At 39.9% G+C, this 24,096-nt stretch overlaps 1 protein-coding gene across 3 annotated transcripts; it reads left to right on the top strand.

Annotated features, from left to right (window-relative positions):
* The first annotated feature begins 207 nt into the window (after positions 1-207).
* SEPT2 (septin 2) lies at positions 208-19,135 on the top strand. 3 transcript variants are annotated; one of them, XM_027897658.1, is made up of 13 exons: positions 208-309; positions 2,714-2,746; positions 3,552-3,672; positions 6,815-6,901; positions 7,784-7,907; positions 9,216-9,350; positions 9,570-9,687; positions 11,024-11,125; positions 11,417-11,562; positions 12,196-12,279; positions 14,065-14,122; positions 15,938-16,050; positions 16,445-19,135. In XM_027897658.1, the coding sequence occupies exons 2-12, from the start codon at positions 2,738-2,740 to the stop codon at positions 16,040-16,042; spliced, it is 1,089 nt and encodes a 362-aa protein (XP_027753459.1). In that variant the 5' UTR covers positions 208-309; positions 2,714-2,737; the 3' UTR covers positions 16,043-16,050; positions 16,445-19,135. The 3 variants fall into 3 exon arrangements, with proteins under 3 accessions (XP_027753459.1, XP_027753460.1, XP_027753461.1); XM_027897659.1 differs by lacking the exon at positions 208-309 and adding an exon at positions 405-426; XM_027897660.1 differs by lacking the exon at positions 208-309 and adding an exon at positions 518-562.
* Positions 19,136-24,096: the final 4,961 nt, after the last annotated feature.

Raw genomic sequence — 24,096 nt, 5'->3', positions numbered from 1 at the left:
CCGCCCTCCCGCGCGGCCGGCGCCGGGCCCGGCGTTACCTCTGGTCGGCCCGCAGCGAAGCCTATGCTGGGTACAAGGCCGAGGGCCCGGCCGCCATCTTGGTGCAGCAGAGGGATGTGCGTGACCTACAACATGCGGGCGGCCCCGCCCCGTCCCCGCGTGTTGCTATGGCGATGGGGCCGGCGCGTGCGCGCCGGGCTCGGCTCCGCCCCGGGGGCGGGGCCTGCGGGAGCGGGGCGGCACCGCCCCTTCGCCCTGGCCGTGCGCGCGCGGGAGCCGAGCTCGCGGTCCGGCGGAGGGAGGCGCGAGGTGAGGGCGGCGGGCACGGCGGGGTGGCGGGCACTGCCCGGCACTGCCCTGCTTCGCCTCGGGGGAGCTCCGTGAGGGGCGGCGGGCGCTGCCCTGCCTCGCCTTGGGGCAGCGCGGGGTCCCTCTGAGCGGCCGCAAAGCCCCGGGGCTAAGACGAGGGGGCCGGGAGGGGCGCTGGGAAAGATTCTGTCCCTTACAGCCACGCGGACGGACCCCCCGAGCTGGGGGCTTCGGGCGAGGTTGGGCGGTGCTGGTGAGGAGGGAGCGAAGGGGCCGCGGGCGGTGCCGGGGAGGGGCCTGGTGGTCGTGTGGGCCGCCGTGGGACCCCCGAGCGGCGGGCCCTCCCCACAGCGAGTGAGGCGGCCGCTTCTGAACACGCTCTTGTGGAAAACTCCAGCAGCGCTGTTGAAACCGGGGGGTGAAGAACATCACCGACCAGCTCCTGAGGAAGATCTGGGCTCCTCCAAGGCTGAGTCCTGATTGTGTGGGAGTGCTCAGCCCCGAGGGGAACGCTGTGGGAAAGATCATACATGAAAGATTTCTGAGCTTGGTCCATATGTCAAAACATAATAGCCATCTGCATAACTCCGCTTCGTTTCTCGGTAGCTGTGAGAAACTTTCCTCCTCTCTTTGCCTGGTTCTGAGAAATAGTTGGGTGACAGATAAGTCTCACAAATTAAAAGAATGTTCTTAAGTGTTCCAGCAGGATCTAGTTTTGTTTGGCATTGAAAATCGCTCATGGAGGATGGTTAAGCAGGAATCAATGACATCAGTCATCAGGAAATACTCTTGGAAGGAAGAGTTGCTATCAGAGCAATCTTGCATGATGATAAAGGGCTCACGGATAGCCTCCTAAGTAGTTGAATAATTCATATTATTCAATAGACCAGTATACAGATGTTGGAGATGATGGAATTTATTTTTAGCATGAAATTTCTCTTGAGAAACGTGTTGTCCAGTTTTTATTTTGTGTGAATAATCACGGTGCCAGATTGTTGTCAGTTAAGTTCAGCTTCATGAAAAAGGATACCAAATGTCTTCAGTGTTCATCATCTGTACCCTGTCCCTCCCATTACAAATTCCTTCTCAGAAATCACCTCTTCCTTATTGGGGTGATTGCTACGGTGGAGGGGGACAGGAAGTAACTCGGTAACTCTTACCAGTGAAGTAGTCACCGCGAGCTAAAAAGTTGCGTCCTTGTAAACCTAAATGAGGTTGCAATTGTGTACATATACATTATATTCAGTAACTTTGAGAAGCAAATGCTGGAAATCATCCCCAATTTGAAACAACTTTACCTTCTGCTTGGCGCAAAAAGTTGGGCTCCTGTTCATCTGACACTGGGCAGCTTGTTTTGACTCAAGATGGCTCTTTGTTGGGAGGAACAGACTAAAGGGTGCTGCACGCTGAAGCAGTTTGGTGCCATTTCACAGGAAGCTGAACCTGCTGACAAAAATCTGCTCAGAAGATGGAAAGAATCAGGCAGTGATAAAAAGTGGTAATGAGCTAGCTAGAGAAAGAAAAGGGAACTGTGGGATTACGGAGTGGGAACAGATACCTTTTGGTTAGAGGGTGATCCAGGGGAGGATCTAAAAAGGAGGCTTGTGGTCTCACAGATACTATTATATGCTGATGTTTTTATGTTGTCAGAGTAAAAGCCTTGATCTCTTGGATTCATCCAGGTCAGTGTGTTAGGGCTGTGGATGAGCCTATTTGTCAAGAGACTTTTTTGTATGGAGGTGTTGGATGAGAAATTTGTTTAAAATTTTTTTTTAAGAAATATTTTTTGCATCTATTTTGTATTTTACACACAACTGCATGTGAAAATTTTATATTGGCAACAGAAGGTAAAATGACTGAGTTTACAAGCATCTAGAGGAGGAGGAAAAGATTCATATTGAAACTGTTAGCTCTTTATGGAACACTCAAGCATGAATAGAAATGTTGAGGGGAAGGAGGCTTGAGAAGAAAAAAAAGAACACAAACATGACTTTGGGGGTTTTTTAGCTTTGAAAAAACTGTTTCCTGTAAAGAGCAAGATGTCTCTGAGCAGGGTGTTTAGTTTGCTTCGTTTCCTGAAAGTGTGTGAACCTTTCAGGCTTCAGAATGGTTTGTCACACGTCTGGTGCCTTCAGCGCTCCACGTTCATGTTGTTTGAATTTATTGTCTGACCATGTCCGTAGGGACAATGGTGGCTGAAAATTCTGCCCCTCATTAGTACAGGAGAGTCAAATACTTGTACCCTGTGAAGGAATTGACACTGTTTCAGAATCTGGACATCCAATCAAGAATGTTGCTTCTTTTACTTTAGTGTGCAACAGTGGATATTACACTGGTTTGTTGCCTTTTTTTTTTTTTTTTTTTTGTACAATTTTTAATAAACTGAAAAACTTTATTTTTCCAGATTTGTTCCTGTCCTTCCCTAAAAATGTCCAAGGTAAGAATAACATTTCTGTCTTCCAGTATGACAATGTGACACAGATAATTTGTTTTTAAAATATTAATCTTCATGGACAAAATGTGCAACTTGCGTTGTGTTTGATGTGTGCTTTACTAACAGTCCATAAGAGAGAATTCACATTTAGAAGACATGATATTAAAATATTGAGTGATGTAAAACATACATTAAATTACTTTCCTGCAATTATAAACCTCTGCAGTTAACTAATACTCTTGGAAGGATTTAATTTTGGTCATGGAGTTGTACACAAGCTCCCTGATGCATCTTCATTGAAACTTCCATTGTGCTACTTTGTTTTGAGGAGGAACCATTTAAGAAAATTATGTTCTTAGATCTAATTTCTTCATTAAAAGGGTTGGTGATAACCTAGAATATTATTGGCCTGCTGGGATTCACCTAAGTCTTGGCCCCCAGGATTTGGTATGATGCATAAAACATCTCTGTTGGCTTATTGGAGTGAAATGAATGATGAAGGGTGCTTGAGTGATGTGTTTGAAGAGGTAAACTAAGAGATCTAAAGATAAATTATTCTTTGGGATTTTGTTTCTTTTTTACTTTAGGTGTTCTGGGCTGGAGAGCTGAATAAATGAAATTCTTTTTAAGCTCTAGGTCAGTGTAGTTTTCTGTACTTCTTTGTGAAACTGTTGAATAGTAGGAACCTCTGCATAGTTCCCTCTCCGTATGTCACGCAGCTTCAAACCATTTGAAATCAACAAGGAAGGCATTATACGGACAAGTATGTCTTGAGTGATTGCTTATTATTGTCTTATTTCATTTTTAGCAACAGCCTGCTCAATTTACCAATCCAGAAACTCCTGGCTATGTTGGATTTGCAAACCTTCCCAATCAGGTTCACCGAAAATCTGTGAAAAAAGGGTTTGAATTTACTCTTATGGTGGTTGGTAAGGAAACATTTTATAGTCTTTCTCGAAATTAGTACTTGCTCACGGGGAATTTGACATTAAAATGAATGTTGCTTCCACTATTGTAAGGCTCCAGCTTGCATCACCTGTACTTTCTTTTATAGTTTGTAATTTCATTTTTATAGTTTATTAATTCTCGCAGCAGTTGTTTTCCACACTTCAAACCATGTTTGAACACATTAATAGGTTTGTGAGCAAAGAAATTCTATTATGCACTCCAGCAATCATTTCTTCCTTCCTTTTCTCCTGTCTTACAGTTTTCAAGCATTCCATTTAAAACGTAGTTTTAAGCTGTTTTTCAATTTGAATACAGTCTTTATTCACTTCCACATTTTTATTAAGAGACTTGTATTAAGGAGAACATTCTATTTAAAATGTTGTTTATGCTTCTGTAGTTCAACGTAATCTGAACTCTGGTCTTTCTACCTCTTTAAATACTCTTATAAAAGAAGAGAGAATTGGTTTTGATGTGAGCTGTTACTTTTTATATGGATCATGATTTCCTGTTAGCAGTTGTAATTTAAAGTGTAACTGATAATTCATTAAGAGTCTGTGTTGGTATCTGGAATGGAAAGAAAGATGTGGTGTCTGCAGAAATATCTTGATCCTTTGAGAAGTCAGTTGCTGTTCAAAGTTATGTGGACTCCCAAATCAGAGTTGGGTGTTTTCTCTGTCTCTCCTGTCAGGCGCTGTAACTTCTGAGTTTTGGTGTTTGAACTCTGCCATTCTCGCTTTTAAATAGGCTTTTGCAAAAAGTACCCTAATAGAATTAGGCTCTTTATTACCTGGCACCACAAGAAGTAAATCCCATTTGTGTGTTAGACTTGTCCAAGAGAGATCACAGTGGGAATGAGCAGGAGAGATGAGATAGTACAGGATAGGAGGTGTTTAAGTTCTTAATTGTTTTGGATTCTGGTAGTTACAGGGAGAGTCTATATTCTCAAACCTTTCATTAGTTTTGCCAAATGACAGCCCTAGCACTGCTGTTATCCTGTTTCTGTCTTTTGTACTTCGTTGTTGGACAGACTTGGCCCTTGTCTTTGGCTTCCTAGAATTTTATCATAGTTGTTTACTGTATCTTTCCTTGGATTTCCTTTGAATGATACCATAAAGGATATCATATAAAATCTAAGGGTAAAGCCAAACTATAAGCAACTGTTTCAAATTATGGCATCTGCTGTAACTCTTCAGAATTTACAGTTCACTGAGCCTAAAAACTTGGAAGTTTTGAGAAAGAAAAGATGTGCTTTCTCTGTTGCAGCTAAACCTGATTTCCAGATTTCTTTGAGACTAATTGGGAATAGTGCCATGTGAGAGGGTCCTGGCAGAAAGCAATGTAAAATTATATAGACCAACAGCTGTTTCTAGCCCCTTGTAGAATAGAAATAGAGGGGAAATGACGTGGTGTAAGAATATCAGAAAGGCAATTAATCCACCCATGTCAGAGTAAAATGGAACTTTACAGTTGTTGCCTGTCAATATTTTGAGGGATAAATGAAAACTACAAGAACGAGAACTTGGAAAAATGTCATTTCATTGAAAATTTGGAGTGGTATTTTAAGATACACTAGCAGAGGGAGGCAGCTGATGTAAGATAAAATAAACTGTGCTTTAAATTGTTGATTATTTCAACAGTTTGGAATGTGAATTCTTTCCCTTCAAATATGCACAGGGTTTAACTATGTTCCCTTGTGGGCTGTGTCACAGTGCCTGTATTCAACTATCATTCTTCATTAAGTTGCCTTTTTTTTTTCATTTCTGAGCATGATAATACTTCTTTAAAAGCTGTCTGCACTGACAGAGTCCTAATCAATGATTTTTCTTTTTCACACAGTTTTTTTTTCCTTCTGTTTACTCTGGTATCTGAAAATATGAGCTGAATTTGCCTGCTTGGCTGTGTTGCTCCTAAAGAAATCCAAATCACTTGTATTTATTAACAATTTTGTGTTCATTCTCATTATTAAGCTAAGACTTCATCTAAATAGTTATTTCACTGAAGAGTCACTAAATTACTGTAACCAGTATAATCCTTGACAGCAACTATGAAAACTGATTTGGTTAATGTATTATATTTACCCAAACTGCAAGTATGGTGTGTGGCACTGGATGAAATCATACTTTTTTTGGTTTTGCTGAAATGATTCCATGTGACTGTTGAGTTACTCTGGGTGAATTTCTCCATTGGTGAAGGCTGCACTGGTACAAGCTGATTTTGAGACCTGCATTCTGTGAGGCAGTGAAAAGTGGCAGCTCCTACTCCAATATTTGCTTAAAAACAATTTCCATCTATTTTTTTTCCTTTTGTTCAGATATTTTAGTCAGACTCCTATTGCAGAATAGTCTGTCTTAGGGATTATGTGGCCCACCATTTTTAACATCTGATTTTTCTAATTAATTCTATCAACACCTGAAATAAAGCTAAAATTCTAGAAAAGGATCTCTTCAGTGAATTTAAGTACTGAGCACTTCAAGAGGCTGCTCTTTTTTATGTTGTGAACAATTGTTCTGATTAAGATCTTGGTCTTTAACTAATTAGTTGGCCTTTGCACTTTTCCCTCATGGCTTGGCCAGTATCCCTAGAACAAAAATCTGTGGTATAATTTGGTAATCCCCAAGTTCATCAGTGTGAAAAAAAAAACAATTCAGTGGTCCCATCATGTTTCTCTTTCCTTGGGTTCTTGTTTGCCATATTAGCATAAAAAGCAGAAATAAATCCCCCTTAATGATGTCTGGGTCTACAGACAATGCCTTTTTCATTGTTTAAATTGATGATATAGCCTAGGCAGGATCTAGTTTCTCACTGGGTATGATCTTTCACATTCTGGAGTGATAAGAGAAATCTATGCCCTAGATATGAAATAGGAAATATTAAGTTTAAATTGATCAGACCTACACTTGACTAGCAGATTTAATTACAAATCATCAGTGAAAGCTCTGGGAAAGTGTATTATGAAGGTGAGATGTAAAAACTGTTATTCGACCTTTCTGTGCAAACTTTTCCAATGCAAAATTATAAATTGTAAATTTTTAATTTGACAGAAGGATGAAAAAATTTATAGTCAGATAATACTGTCTGGATACAATTGAAATTATCTATGTGCATATTTTGAATTCATTACAGGTGAATCTGGATTGGGAAAATCTACATTAATAAACAGCCTCTTCTTGACGGATCTCTACCCAGAAAGGATAATCCCAGGAGCTGCTGGTAAACACACCTTTGTTGTAGTTCCTCTGTGCTCGATGATTTTCGGACTTGAATGCTTTAATCTTTGGAATTTAGTAACAGTCATTAGTGATTTCAACCTGTAATAATTCCTAATGTATTTCATGACACTTGAACTGTGTCATAGAATTGGTTTCCTCTGCACCAGATATCTATGGGATGTTTGTTATTTAGTCCTTGTGCGTATTCAATTAGCACCAAGAAAGTTGATCCCTTCTTCTGCCTAAAGAAAATCATTGTGTCACAGAAAGATAAACAGTCAGAAGTTTTATTTAGTTTTTAATCAATTGCAATTTTAAACATATGGATTGTTTATACCTGCTTGGATTGCGCCCTAATTTGTTTGCTTTGGGTTGGTATTTAGTGAATGTGAACTTCACCTCCTGCTGTTCTTCAGTCCCTTGTCCTTTTTTCATTCTGTTAACCAAGGGATACAATAATCCAACAGAAGAGAATATTGTAAGAAAATAGAGGAAAATGCTATTTTCTCCCCTTTGCTAGTTGTTTAATTGCTAGATTTTTGATAGTTTATCATGCTAGCTGATGATTACTTATCACATTCAGCCTTAGGAAAAAATCCATTATGTATAATTTCACATTGTTCTCCAATTACCTACAATTTTGTCTCAGTCCCTTTTGCTTTAGTTTCTACACTATATTTAAGAAAAGCATGAAGTCTCATATTATCCTCTGACAACACCTGAAGAATTTTTGTATTGAGTCTTGCTGTTATCAGGGCCTAAGAATGTAATCCACAGAATAATATTTATATGGTTGTATCTGCCAGTTAGTCTTCGGAGCTTATCTCAAAGTGACACGTTCTTACAAATCCGATTCTGAAATACCAAGTTTGTTGTCTTTCAGATAAGATTGAACGCACCGTGCAGATTGAAGCCTCGACAGTTGAGATCGAAGAGAGAGGCGTGAAACTGCGTCTGACAGTTGTAGATACACCAGGATACGGGGACGCTATCAACTGTCGAGACTGGTGTGTGCACAGAGAGTATACCTTGATCTCTGTGTGGAGACTGACATGCATTTCATGTGTATGTCCTTGGGGGGGGGAACACGGGGTGTGTGTGAAATGCTGAATATGAGGTGCGATTTTTCGTGGGATTTTTAGAAAACCACGTTTTCTAATTTTGAGGAAGCTTAACTTAAGTGTTACGAATTAATTCAGGTACATGTAAAAAGGCATCAGTAACTTCCAGACAACTTGAAATAAGTTTTGTGACACACATATGGGGTTTTTTTCAGTCAACTTTCTTAAGCTTGAAAGAACTTAAAGTGAAAAGTGACCTTGACTTAATTTGTAGTCACAAAGTAATGGAACCACTGGGACACAAGAATTTCAACAATACTCTGAGAAAGCAAATCATCTAGTCTTTAGTGTGAACAAAAATCCACCTTTGGATCTTGCCCATGTTCACTTGAGCATTCTCAGATTTTGTGCTTCATTTTTAAGTGTTTTTCATCATCTTTGGTTCTGATTGTTTGGTTTGAAGGTTTCTTTTTTAACAAATTTACAAGTACTGAGAAATGTACTCAGTAAGTACTGTAGTAAGTACTGAGAAATAATCTGGAGATCAGTGGCAATCAGTTTCCATTGGTAATCCCTTTCCCCACATCTCTCAGGCCTCTGAACCTCAAAGTAGGAACTGTGTGATCTCAAGCCCTGTAGTAACAGAGCAAGGGGCAACAGTCTGAACCTGGAAGAGAAGGGAAGAAATGTTTTACAGTGGTGATGTTGAGACACTGGCACAAGTTGCCCAGAGAAGCTGTGGCTGCCCCATTCCTGGAAGTGTTTGTGGCCAGGTTGGACAGAGCTTGGAGCACCCAGACTAGTGGAAGGTGTCCCTGCCCACAGCAGGGGTTTGAAACTGGGTGATCTTTAAAGGTCCCTTCCAACCCAAACCATTCTATGATTTTAAATCAATTTGAAACAAGAGCGTTAAATTATCTGGCACATGTGTGATTAATGCTAATCAAAATATAAATATGAAACCAAGAGAAATTTGTTGTGGAACTGAAGTTGTGCTATATATATGTACATTTTGTCTTACTATATATGTATATTAAAAAAATGCACATAGTATATTGTTATTCTATAAATCAATTACAATTATAAGATATGTGTGCTTCTACTTTTCCAGTCCTACCGAATCAGTACATGAATTTTTTTCCATCTGAAGGTTGGTTCACCAGCAGGATGTCTTCTTGTTTTAATATTACTTTTGAAACAGCACTACAGTTACTGACCATTTGGTGATTTCTCAAATCCATATTTATTTTGCAGTTTTAAGACCATAATCGCTTACATTGATGAGCAGTTTGAGCGATACCTGCACGATGAGAGTGGTTTGAACAGAAGGCACATCATAGATAACCGGGTTCATTGCTGCTTCTATTTCATTTCACCATTTGGTCATGGGTAGGTGTTTCTCTGTCATTTTTTTTTTTTCAGGGACTTTGTTCCTGCCTGTTGACCTAAATTTTCAGAATCAGGTTGCCATTACTTAAGGAAGTGCTATGACTACTGGCATTAATTTGATGTATTCTTTCTCTGTGTGTAAAGAGAGATACTGATGGGAAAGTAAATTGGTAATTTAGAGTAAAAATAAATAAAACATTTTCCATATTTTTATTCTAGCCTTAAGCCTCTGGACGTTGAGTTTATGAAGGCTATACACAACAAAGTAAATATTGTACCAGTGATTGCAAAAGCTGATACACTTTCTCTGAAAGAGCGAGAGAGACTGAAGAAAAGGGTGAGTGTTTTTCTAGCTTGCAGAAATGTGTTGTCCTTTGATTGTAGCAGTATGGTGGCTGAAGAGAGGGACATTCTGATTAACCTTACTCAGTTCTAGCTGAGGAAAATATAATCTCCTGCACAGCATAACATTTAATATGTAGTTTGATATCTTGTAAATTATTTTATTATGTACTTAAGTGAAAAGTTGTCCTTCGAATGTTGCTTGCAAAGTGGCAGATTGGCTACATTTACAATTACATTATGAGAGCTTTTTGAAACTTTGGAAAAAATACTTAGATACATTTGCTGATGGTAATTGTTCTCTTACCTGTTTAATCAGTTGCAAAGCAGAGACTGCATCAGAATATATATATGTGTGTGTATATATATACATATATATATATATATTTTTTTTTTAACCCGGTCAGAATTTTGATGGTTGAAGAATGGGTTTTTCAGAGATGTTTCTGATTTTGGGGTTGTTTTTCTTTCCCCGTGTCACTCTTCTTCTAAATCATTCCAGTTCTTCCAGAGGCAAGAGCTCTTAACACATTGAATCTTGCAGGACTTGATGCCATATTTGCTGGAGGGGAGAGCAGGAGAGCAAAGGCTGGAGGAGTCAACAAACCATCATGAGTTAATAAGAGATATGAAGTTTAGAAAGAGGGGTTAGAATTAAGCTGCCAAAAGGCATTCTTGTTCCAGTCTTAGCTCTTGTATTTAAAACTTTATGAAGGTTTTTTTTTCAGTTATTTTGAAAATCCTTATAACTATCTTACCTAATTTGTAATAAAAAGAGAGGCATATACTTCAGTAGAAGTACTTACTGTGCTAGAATTCTGCAGAAATAAGGATTGTTTTATTGTTTATTAAAGAGAAAATTTGTATTTATGGCAAATGGATTCCAGCTGCAGATACCATTCTTGGCAGTCATGAAGAGAGAAAAAAGTATTTGTTGTGTCTGTAGTTCAGCTAGTTTTTTAAACACTCCCACCTCTACCACCCAAGTAGTAATTCAGAGGTAAGAACAAGGAGGTTTAGGAGGTTTATGCTGTGGCTTCTGAGTCAATGCTTTTATTATAACAACAAAAAAAAAAGGTTTAAAAAACATAGTTTCCACAAAAGACAGTGTTTGTGTGAACACTATTGTTTGTCTGAAAGTCTATGGCAAGTAGTTGTTGAATGTCCTGAAGAAATACAGTGTTTAAAAACAAATCCTTGTCAAGTAACTTGGATCAGTAAGATAGATCCAGGTTTCTTAAGAGACTGTGTATTAAGTAATTTTATGTTAAGATTTAAAAATACTGACTCTACATTTATATTATCTTGATTTCTTACATTACAAATCTCAGATTCTGGATGAAATAGAAGAGCATGGCATCAAGATTTATCACCTGCCTGATGCTGAATCAGATGAGGATGAAGACTTTAAAGAGCAGACCAGACTCCTGAAGGTGTGACTGGCTTCATAGGTTACATATGTGAATAATATATTGTATTCAGACTGCTCAGATGGTTTTAGAACAAGACCTGAGATGAGACCTGGAGTGAGTCACCGTGTCTCTGTACCCAGGCTTCACTAGCTGGAAGATGATGGCAACAATTACATTCATCTTTTTACACCTTTAAATTAAAAGAATTACCAACTTATTACCATAGTATGCAGTCCTGAGCAGAACAAGAGTTATTCTTGGAGTTGTTTGTCCTGGTTCATTATTAGTAACTTCTGCACTCTTTGCTTTCAGGCCAGCATTCCATTTTGTGTAGTGGGATCCAACCAACTCATTGAAGCCAAAGGTAAAAAAGTTAGAGGTCGGCTCTACCCATGGGGTGTAGTTGAAGTGGAGAATCCGGAGCATAATGACTTCCTGAAGCTGAGGACCATGTTAATGTAAGTTAGAAAACTCCAGTTAAATGATAGCTTAAAAAAACAATTGCTGAGGTGCTCAAACAGTATACTGGGAGTTTGAAGTGATTGTGGAATCCTTGGAGGAATTCAGAATTTGTCTGGGGAAAGCTGAGCTAGGCCCAGTCAGGGATTGACTCACACAGGCCTGACAGGTTCTCTCCAATCTGAATTACTCAGTGATTCTGTGAAAATAATCTTTTGTCTAATTCTTTTGTCGAATGCAGTGTTGTAGCACCATTCAAACCCCCAGGAACATAAACCAGCTTGTTTGAGGCCCTGTGCTTATTTCAGATGTATCTATAGGCAGATACATCTGCAAAGGAACAGACTTCAAAAGTCCACTGGTTGTTTTTATCCAGGCTTCGCTGCTCTGTTTCTCCTGCCCAGTTTCATCAAAGGACTCGCCTAGGAGGACAGCTTCAGCCAGGGCAGCCTCAGGGCTGAGGTGGTCCCTTTACTGCATCAATTTCCCTGAGATTAACTTTTAAATTAGTATTTTAAGAGAGTGTGCATGCTAAACACATTAAGCCAAGGCAGTGTTGAATGTGAGAGTTGGTTAAGCAAGCTGATGTGACACAGGGATGTTTCATCTTTTAATTACTTTTCTTCCTCCAGCACCCATATGCAAGACCTTCAGGAGGTGACCCAGGACCTTCACTATGAGAACTTCCGCTCTGAAAGGCTCAAACGAGGCGGCAGGTTGTTGTCTCATGGTTACATGCTGTTCCTTCCTCTTCTGAATTTAATTTTTGGTCTCTCAGTGTCTCACCTATTGTTTCATTGCTAGGATTTGTTAGATGAAGGGCCGCTCTGTAGCTCCAGGAAGCACCAAATTCAATTGACCAGCTTCCAATGAGTATAAGAAAAAGTATTTGGTAAATCTGAAGAGACAGTTGTGACATTGAAAAGGAACAGTTAGATCTGTGCTTTGGTCTGAGACATGAACACAGCTGGACTGGAATGTTGGAGGTACATAAGTAGGCAGATGTCAATGATAAACATTGTCTAAGAAAATCTGCAAGCTAGGCCAGGGCTGATATATTTAAAAGAGTGGATTTTTTTTCAGAATTAACAACTGGAATATTTGGACCGTGTCCTTAAAAAAAGATGCTTGAGTTCTTTTGCAGTGCTTTCTTAAACACGCCATGCATAAATCATTTTCTCTACATAGCAGTCACAGTGCTGTCAGCCCCATTTTGAGCTGGGGTGGTTTGAGCACAGCTTTCCTGGTAAGAGAGAAGGGCAGAACACCCCACTTTTAACTGCAATAGCAGGATTTGTAAAGTTGTGATGGTGAGTTCTTGTGGAAAATTGGGTGTTTCCTGGTTTAGATGTTTCAGCTGTGTCTCTTACTGCAGCCACTAGAGGGTTCCAAATTGCACATTTCAGGGGCTTTGATGCATTTTGCAAAACTTTTGCCATCCTGCTGTTGACAGAAGTTTTGTCGCATGCCTGGGCAGTTTTCAGCCAAAGGAGTTTGTCTCTGCCTGTAGCATTGGCCTACAAGTCCAATTTTGCCCTTTGGGCAAGATGAAATGCCCTTCTCTCCTGGCTTTTTAGATCCTGGCTTCTGAAGTTCAAGGTAAACCCCCCCAAATTTCCCAAGTTCTGATGCTTGTTATTCAACAGATGTGTAGAAAGGCCTTAGAAGTATCGCTAAGGTCATCCAGAGTTAAGTCAATTTTTAAAATTTTTAGAGGATTTAAAGTTGCCTCTGCCAGTGACCTGCGGCAATAAGTTGGTGTTAGTTTGGGTTATATGAAACTAAAACATGTTTTTGTAATTTATCTAGTGAAGTGGCCAATATACCTTTGTTTTCACATTTCTGAAATGAGTTTTAGAATGCAGTCACGTTTACTATAAGAGAGGATAGTTTGCATGTGAATTTTAGTCAAGCTTGCACCTCCTCCACTAAGAGGGCTTGGTAATAGGTGCTTGTTGACTGTATTCATTAATATCCCCAGAGGTTTTTGGGCACAGAGGATTTTTTGACAATCTATTTCTTCATTAAACTTTTAACAAACACCAGTTTGTTCACTTTGAATTTTTGATGGCATTTGCTTGATTAGATCCATTAGTAGATCTTTCCTATTGTGACATGGAGTAGGAGAAAGCTGTTAACAAAGCAATAGGTGGTCTTGAATAGAGGCAGGTGGGAGTCAGTCACTTCTCCCAGATAACAAGTGACAGAACAACAGGAAACGGCCTCAAACTGCACCAGGGGAGGTTTAAATTGGGTATTAGGAAAAATTTCTTCACTGAAAGGGTGGTCAGGCACTGGCACAGGCTGTTCAGGGCAGTGATGGAGTCAGCATCCCTGGAAGAGTTCAAAAGGCTTGTGGATGTGACATTTGGGGATGTGGTTTAGTGGTGAACACAGTGCTGGGTTAATGGTTGGGCTTCATGATCTTGCAAGGCTTTTCCAACCTTAATGGTTTCATGTTTCTAACAACACTCTTTTTTTTTTTTTTTTTTTTTTTTTAGGAAAATAGAAGATGAAGAAGTAAATAAAGACCAGATTCTGCTTGAGAAGGAAGCAGAAGTAAGATGACAGTTTTGTATTCTTGTAATGGGGGAATTTTTGTTCTTGCATCACTACTTTAGGTCAAATTATTTATATGGTCTTGGTAATTTGTAAAGGAAAAGACAGTTATATATGTTTACCAATATTAAGTTGTATAAGATTCACTAAGAAAACAGAATGCAAAGAGCTGTAGAGAAGTCTCAGGATAGGGATTTGTTGGAACAAGTGGAATCTGTTAAAACTCCATTCCACTGTAGTGCTCAGCAATGGATGTAACACACACTGTGGGCAAGGAGAACCAATCTCACAAACAACTGCAGATTGGGAAGAAGTCAATTCAGCTCTGCAACAAAGGAGGGAATGATGGCAGGAATGGTCAGGAATAAAGAATGAAACAGTAATTCTCCTTCTGCCACTATAACAAATTCATAATGGGTAACTTAATGCTCTTTTTGTTGTATCCCTAACTCAAAAAAGGGTATATCAAATACTAGGAAAAGTGCAGTGAATAGCAAAAACTGGACAGAAAGGCTGAAGTGGAGACCTGAAGCAGGTCCTGTACAAGGGGAGATGAGGTTAGTGCTCTTGTTCAGAAGTAGATGCCAGAAGTAGATGGCAGGATGAATGGGAATCTACTGTACAGGCAAGAGGTCTTGGTTACTGGGATTAACAGGTGGCTGATTAAAAAAAATTCAAAGTTAAAAAAGATGATTCTAAGATAATCTGTAAATTGTGAAACTCATTAGCGTGGCATTTGTGCATAAGAAGGTATTTTTGAGCAGATAAGCCCGAAAATCTGAGGGACTGGAGACTTTGCTTTCTGCATGAATGCGCTCGCTAAATGCAAAGGTAGAATTTTTTGTTTTAGCAAGTTCCAAAGGGACAGATTCTCGAGTTTGAGAGTGTGTGTGGGTAAGTTCTGGGAGCGGGCATCTCGTGTTCAGGCTCTTCCATGTGCTTCCTAAGAGCCAGTACTGGAGAGGGGGCTGAGTTAGATGAACTCCTGGGCTTGCCCTAGCACAAGCAGATGCTCAGCCTTCTATTAGTGATCTTAGTGGTGACAAAAGGTCTCAAAAGATAACCAGAATAAAAACTAAAAGGGTTGTTGTTTCGAGGAACATGAAAAAAATAATAGTGTAACATTCTACGGGTTTAACTCATTGTTAACTGTTTAGTTTGAGTTTACACTGTAACTGCACAAAGGCGCTCAAAATTATTCCAGTGAGGCTGACTCGCCACCTCTCAGAGCTGGGTACAATAAAAGGATTTAAGTACTGTATGTGCAGTATGGTTGAATTAATCTTAGTAACTGAGTTATATAACTATCTTGTGTTTAAATGTTGCAAAAACTGACCTTCAACCAAGTTTAATAATGCTTATGTCTTCTTGGATGGTTTGCCTGTAATACTTGCTTCCAACTAGTCGTCACTAGCAAGGGAGTTGAGGAGCAATCCTGACAAATTTTTTTTTTTTTTTGGTGGCAGATACTGGTATAGTTTGGAGGGACATAAACAAGCTGCTTTTCTTCTTGTGATAAACTTTAGTAACTGTGTTTATTCAGCACTTCAGCAGCATCATTTTTATGCATTTAACTTCAGAGACTTCTATTTAGAGATGCTTAAAAGTCCCATCCCACAGTGCAATAATAAAGCCTGTTTATTCTGGTCAGTAAATGCCAACCTCTTCAGGGATGAAGAGCAGTAGAAGATACCATAACCCAAGGTCAGATAAAGAAAATTTGTTTTATATAAACAAATAATAGGTTGATGACAGTGAAGAATTATGTTCTGGGGGGAGATTAGACCACAGAATTCTTCTGTGCTACTTTTCCAGCTGCGCCGCATGCAGGAGATGATTGCGAGGATGCAGGCACAGATGCAGATGCAGATGCAAAGTGGAGAAGGCGACAGCAGTGCAGTTCACGGGCACCATGTGTGAAGTCGTGGGTAAGATGTTCAAACAGCCACTTAAAGGGCTTCTCCTTTAGCTGCCCACTAGTGTGACTGGTATTAAGAAGTTCTGAAAAAATGTTTACAAGATGAGTTTCCATAGGTTTCAATTTGAATTTTAATTTTTAAGGATTGACTGGTGTTTGTGAAGTGAAATGGCTCAGAGTCATTGTTGTGGTGTTGTGTGTATGTGTATATGCAAATTTTCCAGAAACTCAATACAATATATGCTGGTAAGAAGAAGTCTTTGAAATAGTTTAAACAGTTGATTCTCAAGCTCATAAATGCAGTCATTGTTTCCTTGTGACTTATAAAACATGTGCAGTTTTTTTGGGTTTCTGACTGAGAAGACAGCTGATCTGAAATTTGTATTTTCCTGCCTTGTTTTTAGATGACTATATCTCCTGACTCAAAGGAGACCTCCTGGAGTTGGATTGCAGTGGTGTTGGAGCAGAAAGGATGTCTCTTGCTCCCATGTGACTTGGAGCTGGCTGTAGAGTTTAATGTGGGAATGTTTTGTGGTAACTCTTGTGAGATGTATTTTGTATCATGTAGTCACACAATATTTTCTATATTATACACATTTACTTTGGTTTTATTTAGTAATTTTTACTTTGAGGTTGTTTTTTATTTCCCATTGTATTAGGGATACAAAATAGACATTGTAACTTTTCTAACTTGATACAGCATTAGATAATGTGGTGTTTTTTTTAATATACCTTATTAGCTCTCTGCTTTTAACTTTGTATTCCATTTAGAAAACAAATGTCTGTCAGTGATATCTTCTTCAGAGCCAGGTATCAGTCACATCACTAAGGAACCCTGCAAGGTTAATTTTATATCTATTGCAGTGTTTACATGTGTGTGTCTGGGAGACCATGAACCCCTTCTCTGTCTCTGCTCACTGCAGGAGGATTTCCTTGGCTTCTGCAAGCATCAAATGAAAACTCAAGCATTCCTTGTGTCTTAGCAAAAGAAAGGAGAGGAAATGCCTCTGGGAGAGGCACACTGTATGTTACATGGCAGGCATTATTTCCTTCAGATTTAACCTTGACGGTTATTATTTGCCTAAAATCTCTTACTCTATAGCAGCTGACTTTGAAGAGTTTCTTGTAGGTTAGCACAAGTCAGTCCCTCTATTTTCTGGTGTTATTGTATCCAAATAAACTTGAATAATGCTGATATTGTTAAATGAGGTAAACCCCAAAGAGTAGTTTTCTATGCATGGGTGTTTCCTATATTCAAAAGCATAAAAAATTCTATAATCCCTAATTAGTATTTTCATAATATTTTTAGGACATTGAAAACTGTTAAATATAGTATAAAATATATACTAGCGCACTTCTGTTTTTAAAAGTAATCTGTGCCTGACAGGATCAATGCAAACTGTATTTTAAGCTCTTGCTTCAAGGTGGAGTCAGCAGTATTACTTTGGACATGACTGATTTTTTTTTTTTTTATTAGGCCAAGGTTACTTCCCTTAACACTGATAGCACAGGAGGCTGTTTTCAGCTTGGCTGGGCTTGTACTGCAAGTCTGGAATCATGCCTGGAATTGTGTTTGCAGCAGGAAATCACATCTGTAGCACACAGCTGCCCAGGTGGTAGCTGACAGGGCAAGCAGTGACACACCTTGGGTTGTCCACTGCTTCTGATAAAGCCAGCATTCAGACTACTACTTCTGATCTGTTGCAGAACATCCTTATCAAAACAGCTAATAAACAGGTAGAATTACAACTTCTTTCTTCTCTTTGAGCTCAGGTGCAGCTGTGACTTTTGTAATTTTTTTTTAATGTTTCTTTGACAAAAATAACACGATTTCTACAGCTAATGTATAATCCCACTGGTACTTCAGTGGTTAGATTAAATACAAACCTGCTAAGCAACTGAAACTTTTGCCTGCCTGAAACTACTGTTTATAAACTGGGTTATGTTTGAATCTTTCTAAAAATATGAAATAAACCCCTGCATCATAGCCTTTGCTGGGGAGCTTCAGCTCTCTTTACGAAAGCAATTACTGTCAAAGTTGGACACGACTCATTGACCTTCCCTAACCTTGACAAAAGTGAAAACGAGAACCTTTTTGTGTGCTGAAATTCACAGAAGCGTTAAGTCCCGTTTTGTCAAATACTTGCATACAAACCTTGGGTGGAAAAACGTGTGCTTCTAAATTCTTGGGTTGCTTTTTCAAAAGAAAGTACAGAAACAATGTGGCAGCACTGTCACAGAACACTCCACACCACCCTATTTATTTCTGTTGCTATGAGCCTGTACTTGAAGAAAAACTGTGAAATCTAAAGTGTCTGCACAGGGGCCTCGTTGTACGTGTCACTCTCCCTGTGTTTGTTGGGTTGATAGTTTTTTCCTGGAATTTTTAACATGGAAAGAAAAGTAGCTTGTCCATGCTTTTGGTGCTGTTTGTTCACTACCTGTGGAACTATTTCAGGCAATATGTGATTCTTTGAAATAGCACATATCTATTAAAATATTTGATGAGGATAAAGTATTTTATTTGGTTCTTAGACAAAAAAGATTTTTGATCTACAGATTCTAGCAGGATAAATATTTTTGTATGTTGTTTTGGGTTTTTTGAGGGGGAAATGCAAGTTTATGGCACTTGCCATTTTAACTGCAATACTGAAAGGCAGGTAATTGCTGCTTCTTCCTAAGCCCTTGGGGTGATTGTTCATAGTGTGCCTGATGTCTCTGAAGGTCTATTTCCCCTACACTTTTCTTGGGATGGTCTTGAAATTTGTGGTTTCATGTTAAGACATGTAAAGTGGGACTACTTTTCTCAGAAGCTGTTTCAGACAAACTCAGCTGCTGGTAGAATAACAACTCAAAGTATCAGAAAGACTTGGGGACAAAAGGTAGATGTTGTTTGGTGGCTTGTTGAACCAGCACAGTTGTTTTTCTGTTACAGCATTGTGACGGTTTTCATTTTAAGAGTCAGAATACTTTGGAATTTGCAGAGCTTTATAGTTGGCAGCATTTATTACTTGTTCTTGGTACAAAAATCTGTTATATTCTGTTTTATGTACTACCATTAGCCAAAAGGATAATAAAAAAATGCTAAAAAACAATTTTGTTTCTATTACAATTCTTTATTATAATCAACCCCGGCAATGTTAATTTGTGGTAATATGTTTGAAATATTTTCCTCATTCCTGCCAGGACAGGGTTAATTTTTGCAGCAGCCAAGAGGGGCCATGGCCAGGACCTGGAGGTTGTTCTCTACCACCTCACAGCAGTGCTGGGGGCAGGGGAAAGGGAGTCTCCTCCAGGGAGAAGGGGCTCCTTCCCAGTGAGTAAGAGTGGTGCTGGTCCTGAGCCAGAGAGAGCAATGTGGCTGCCTGAATCCCTCTCTCTTTTGTATACTTTTGTTATTAATATTGTTGCTGTTACTGTTTTTTTTTTTTTTCTTATCTCACTGCTGTTTCCAGTAAATTGTTCCTATCTCAACCCATGATCTTTATCTCCAATTCTCCTCTCCAGCTACCAGCAAGGGGTGGGGGGTGGAGCGAGTGAGCAGCAATGTGATTTGGAGTTTCAGTGGGAACACTAAATTGGGGAGTACACTTCCTAAACCGTGACAAGCATAAAGGAGAAATGCAGTTGTTGTCGAGAGAGAACACAATGAACCTGCATCAAATGTAGTCATTAAGTATTGTGTGCTCCGAGTGTATTGGAACAGTGCATTTCCCTGTGGCTGTTCCCAGAGCTCCCGAAGTCCTACCCATGGGATCTTGCTTTTTCAGCAGCTTTCACCAAACTTGCATGACCCTTAATCATGATGTTAGCATAGAATGGAGCTGCTTATTCTTAGGTGGGGCTTTTAGGGTCATTATTTTCTCCTGCTTCATCTCTGACGAGAGTTAAAGACTGATTGATCCTTTTTCTACATATTCCAAAATAATTTAGGCTTCATCTTCTGTAAAACAACTTCAATGACCCTTATGGCTGTTGCAAATTAAGAGCCTGGTGCCTGTGTCCTTGTTTTTGGATTCTTGAGCTAACTGCTTTTACAACAATATGTGTGGCTTTTGCTCTTGCCCTGCTCTGGAACGATCTCTGTATGTTCATGTTTTCTTTGGCTGAAATATTTAGTGTGGAACTGGTACAGTAAAGGAAGATTCATCTCTAGGCTATAGTGAGAAAAGGAAGCATCCTGAATATGTGAGACCTGCTTTTTGAAAGAAAGCTTTTTATTTGTACTGTTTGTGGTTGTTTTTTTTTCAGAATGTCATCCTTTCAGTCAGGTGTAGAAGACTACTTTCCTTGAAATCAAATCCAATTTTGGAAAGGAGTGCTGGAAAAAAATTGCACTAAGAGTTGCACAATTACTGGATTACTGGAAAACTTAGTGTAGAAAGATCTACCAGATTTGTTAGTTCCATGCACACAAACAAAAAGAATTGTAATTGTGGACAGGGACTGAAATAGAGTGTCAGAACTGAACTGTAAACACCTCACAAAACCGGGTAAGTGTATTTTTAGCTTTCTGTTCAGAAGCATGTGGATTGGTGCAAGTGGTCTTCTCAAACCTTTTTATATTATGCACTCTTAGGTAGGTAAAAAGGGTCTTGCAAAAAAAAAAACCAACCCAACAATAAAAACAGTATAAGTATTATTAAAATCATTATAATCCCAACTAGCCACATTGAAAATGTCCTTTGTCTGTTCTTTTGCTATTGACAGGGCTAGCAGGAAGGTTACACTAGTGCACTAATGCATTGTGCTCACATGCTGGAACAAGTTTTATTTTGCTTTAAATCTGCTTAATAGACACAAGTTATCCCATTACTTTGGAGGAATTGCAGGGCATCATTAGGATATGGCTATGCAGATAAACTCGTATATTTGTTATATGCAAGCATACAGCTGAATGTATTTGGATACAGATTTTTCTAGAAAGGTGTACTTGTATCTTTTAACCTTTCCTTCTAAATTAATTTCTCATGCAATTTATGCTTGCGCTTCTATGAATGTTTCTTTCCTAGGATTCTAATAATCTCTGTGCTACTCAGTAGATTTTTCTCTGCTTTTATTAGACTCCTACCCTTTCTTTGTTCCTGCCATTTGGGATCCTGCAAGCTCCTGGCATTTCTCTTGTATTTCATCTATACTTTTGGGGTGTCATTTTTGTAGGTTCCACTTGTGCTAGTTAGAGTGATGGCGGCTTGGATGCCCAAATGAAGGGAGTAGTTGGAGCTTCCTCCCTGGCCACTGAGGCTCTTCAGCAAGGAATGAGGGTGGAGATCATTCAGAGCTTGTGGTGTGCCTTTTCCAGGCTGTTTTGAATATTAGGATGGCTGGGCTGGAGATCAGATTTACACTGCTTGCTCTCAGGCTTTCAGTTTGGGTGACACCTGGGGATAAATTAGTCATACCTCTCTCTTCATAAACACTAATAACCTCAGATCAAGTGACTGAGGAGAAAGCTGTCCTGTGATGAGAGAGGAAAAGAATGCTTGGCATTTCATTAACAAATGCTACCAAAACCGACTATATTCAGCCTTTCCCTTAATGCACTATCAGTTTACTTTCCTGGGCAGCCATGTTGAAAAGTCCAGTGCAAAAAGGGATGGAGTTTTTCACTGTTTCATCTTCTACAGAAGCTGGCAATTAGTAGCAAATCCTCCCGAGACTGAAAGAAATTCAGTTCGGACTCACAAATCGTAACTTTAATGTCAGTTGAGTCCTCTGCTGTTTCTATCTGAGTAGACAGCATGAGTGAAGAAAAGTGCCTTGTTTTCAGATAATTCTCTTGTTCTACACAGCCAAATATTGTCTGGATCTTTCTGAGTGTCTGAACATGGCTAGGCACACCTCGTGTGTCCATTTCATTGGCTATTCCATGGTGTTCTTGCTGGTTTATCTTGCTTCTGTGCCCTGAAGTGAGATTTCCATCAGGATTTTCTGAGCTTGTTACACAGATTTAGTGGTTTAAAAAAGAAAAATGTGGTGAACAAAGTATCTACTAACTCCTGTTTCTTGACCTCTGGCTAATGAAAAATGAAAAATATCGTTTTTCCTGCATTTTTCTGGACACTTAGTAATAGATCCTGACATGCTACATATTTTAGGGAAGTGTCTGAACTAGAGGGCAAACAAGGTTGCTAATGGCTTACAGTCTGGGTAATGCGCAAGAGTATAATCCATAAAGGATTTGGGAAGAGTTGAAACTGTTGCTTGGGAAGACATTGCACAGCAGTTCAGTGCAAAGGACTCCAGGGAGTTGTATACTCCTCCCTATCTGCTGTTTTCTCAACGTTGTGTATGGAATAGTGCACAAAGAGCTTAACACAGGGCTCCTGCTGACAGAGAGAGAGAAAGCCAGAAAGAAACTCTTAAAGGATTCCTGCAGTGGAAGAAAGCTGGGATTAAAACACTTCATAACTCAGCCTGCTCTAGAGGTTTTCCCACAGCCCACGATTCCCAAGGGCATTCCTCTCGAAAGTCAACTGCTAGCAGCTTTTTGTCTCAGGGCACTGTTCCCACCGTGTCTGCCACCTCTTCCTGGAGATGCTGAGCATGGCTCTGGGCTGCTGTATGTCCTATTCCTTCGGAGAGCCTGGAAGGCACATGGCTGGCAGTGCAGGCCAGTTTACCAGTGGGGCAGCTATTGACCTTGAGCTGGAGCAGACCTTGGCCATGTAGTTGCTTCCCGATGAACCTCTTCATCACCCAAAAACCCGGTGCTGTCACCTGCTCGTGTGGCCTTTTATCTGGAGATTTGAATGGTGCTGAAACCAGTGACCAGGTGACCACATGCGGTGAAGTCACATTTGATGTCATTGTTGGTCAAGGCCAGAAACTGGGAATGGAGTTCAGAAAGAGGAAGAAGATTGTCTAAGAGGTGGTGTGGTGACCAGCCATGCTGCCAGTGCAGCCCAGACACGACGGGATCACCTGGGCCTGGCTCACAGCCACAGCAGGGTGTGCCCGAGTTTCAGGCGTGTTGTGAAGTTTCTGCAGCATTTAGCAAGGCAAGATCTGATGTAGCTGTGTGTTTGCAAGTTTAGTTTCGGTGCTTGAAATGCAGGAGACAAATGAATTTCACTCCCACCCACAGGAATGAGAGCCTGTCAGTCCAGCAAGGCAGAGGAGGTATCCGGCTGCCTCTGATGGAGAACAACATGCTTTTGGGAAACTACCCGTGGCAAGAGCAGAGGCAGCCCCACAGCCAGCCTGCTTGGCTGTATGGAACAGTCCCACAGAGCAAGCAGTGCAGCACTTTGGTTGCTGTAGGAAACACTGGACTCCTAGATAGGAAAAGAATGAGGAGCTCTACTCTCTCTCCCAAGCCTAGCGCTTACCCTGATCCCTTTTAGACCTGGTGCAAACAGGTTTGTAGAACTGAAGCAGCCAATTGTTTACTCTCTGTCCCAACCCTACTTGGCTCTTAGCTTTGCACATATCATTTGTGGTGATGTAACTGGTGTCAGGTTTGAGGCACGGCTGCGTTCCAAGAGGGATCCACATTGCCAGGTGGAAATTTCTGCTCAACCATATGAGTTGCATCAAGGAAGACATGGAAAAAGTCAGGGAGATCTGAGCTATAAGTCATGCCTTCCATTAGCAACTTGGCCATGTTGAGGCATCATATTTAAAGTGCCTCAGGTTGGCTGTTCCTCTGGTTTTTATTGAGAAACAATTTAAGCTGATGGGGCAATGAAAAGGAGTTACCTTATTTTTATAAGCAGAAGCCAAAAAATTCACGGGAAAAACCCATGTAGGAAGCAGAGGAGTTCCCAAGTGATGTGAAGGTAACTCAGCATATTCTATAGAATAGGTAAATAAATACACCCTGAGAGCAAATGCAAAACACTCATTAAAACAGACCCTGTGCTTCTTCAACAGCATATTTCTTAAAAAAGAGAAAGGCACTGACAGTAAAAGGCTTTGTTCAGAACATGCCCACTCCTGTGCCTCACAATTTGCAATTCCCCTGTTGTTTTAATGTTGTTGTTAAATTTTTACTTTTAAGAAGCTTTTTCACCAAGGCAGAGCCTAAACCCTTGGTCAAGCTGTTCCTGTAGTG

Source organism: Empidonax traillii, unplaced genomic scaffold (genome assembly GCF_003031625.1).
Source record: "Empidonax traillii isolate 1590-97213 ecotype Southwest subspecies unplaced genomic scaffold, ASM303162v1 scaffold554:size495636, whole genome shotgun sequence".
Taxonomy (NCBI): domain Eukaryota; kingdom Metazoa; phylum Chordata; class Aves; order Passeriformes; family Tyrannidae; genus Empidonax; species Empidonax traillii.
Note: the sequence above shows the minus strand (reverse complement) of the source record. Positions and strands in the feature narration are given on the sequence as shown.

Excerpts from the sequence above, each read along its gene's own strand:
- SEPT2 (XM_027897658.1), top strand. Across the intron at positions 11,126-11,416 it reads AGCAGACCAGACTCCTGAAG|GCCAGCATTCCATTTTGTGT; the intron begins GTGTGACTGGCT and ends CTTTGCTTTCAG. Across the intron at positions 11,563-12,195 it reads AAGCTGAGGACCATGTTAAT|CACCCATATGCAAGACCTTC; the intron begins GTAAGTTAGAAA and ends TTCTTCCTCCAG.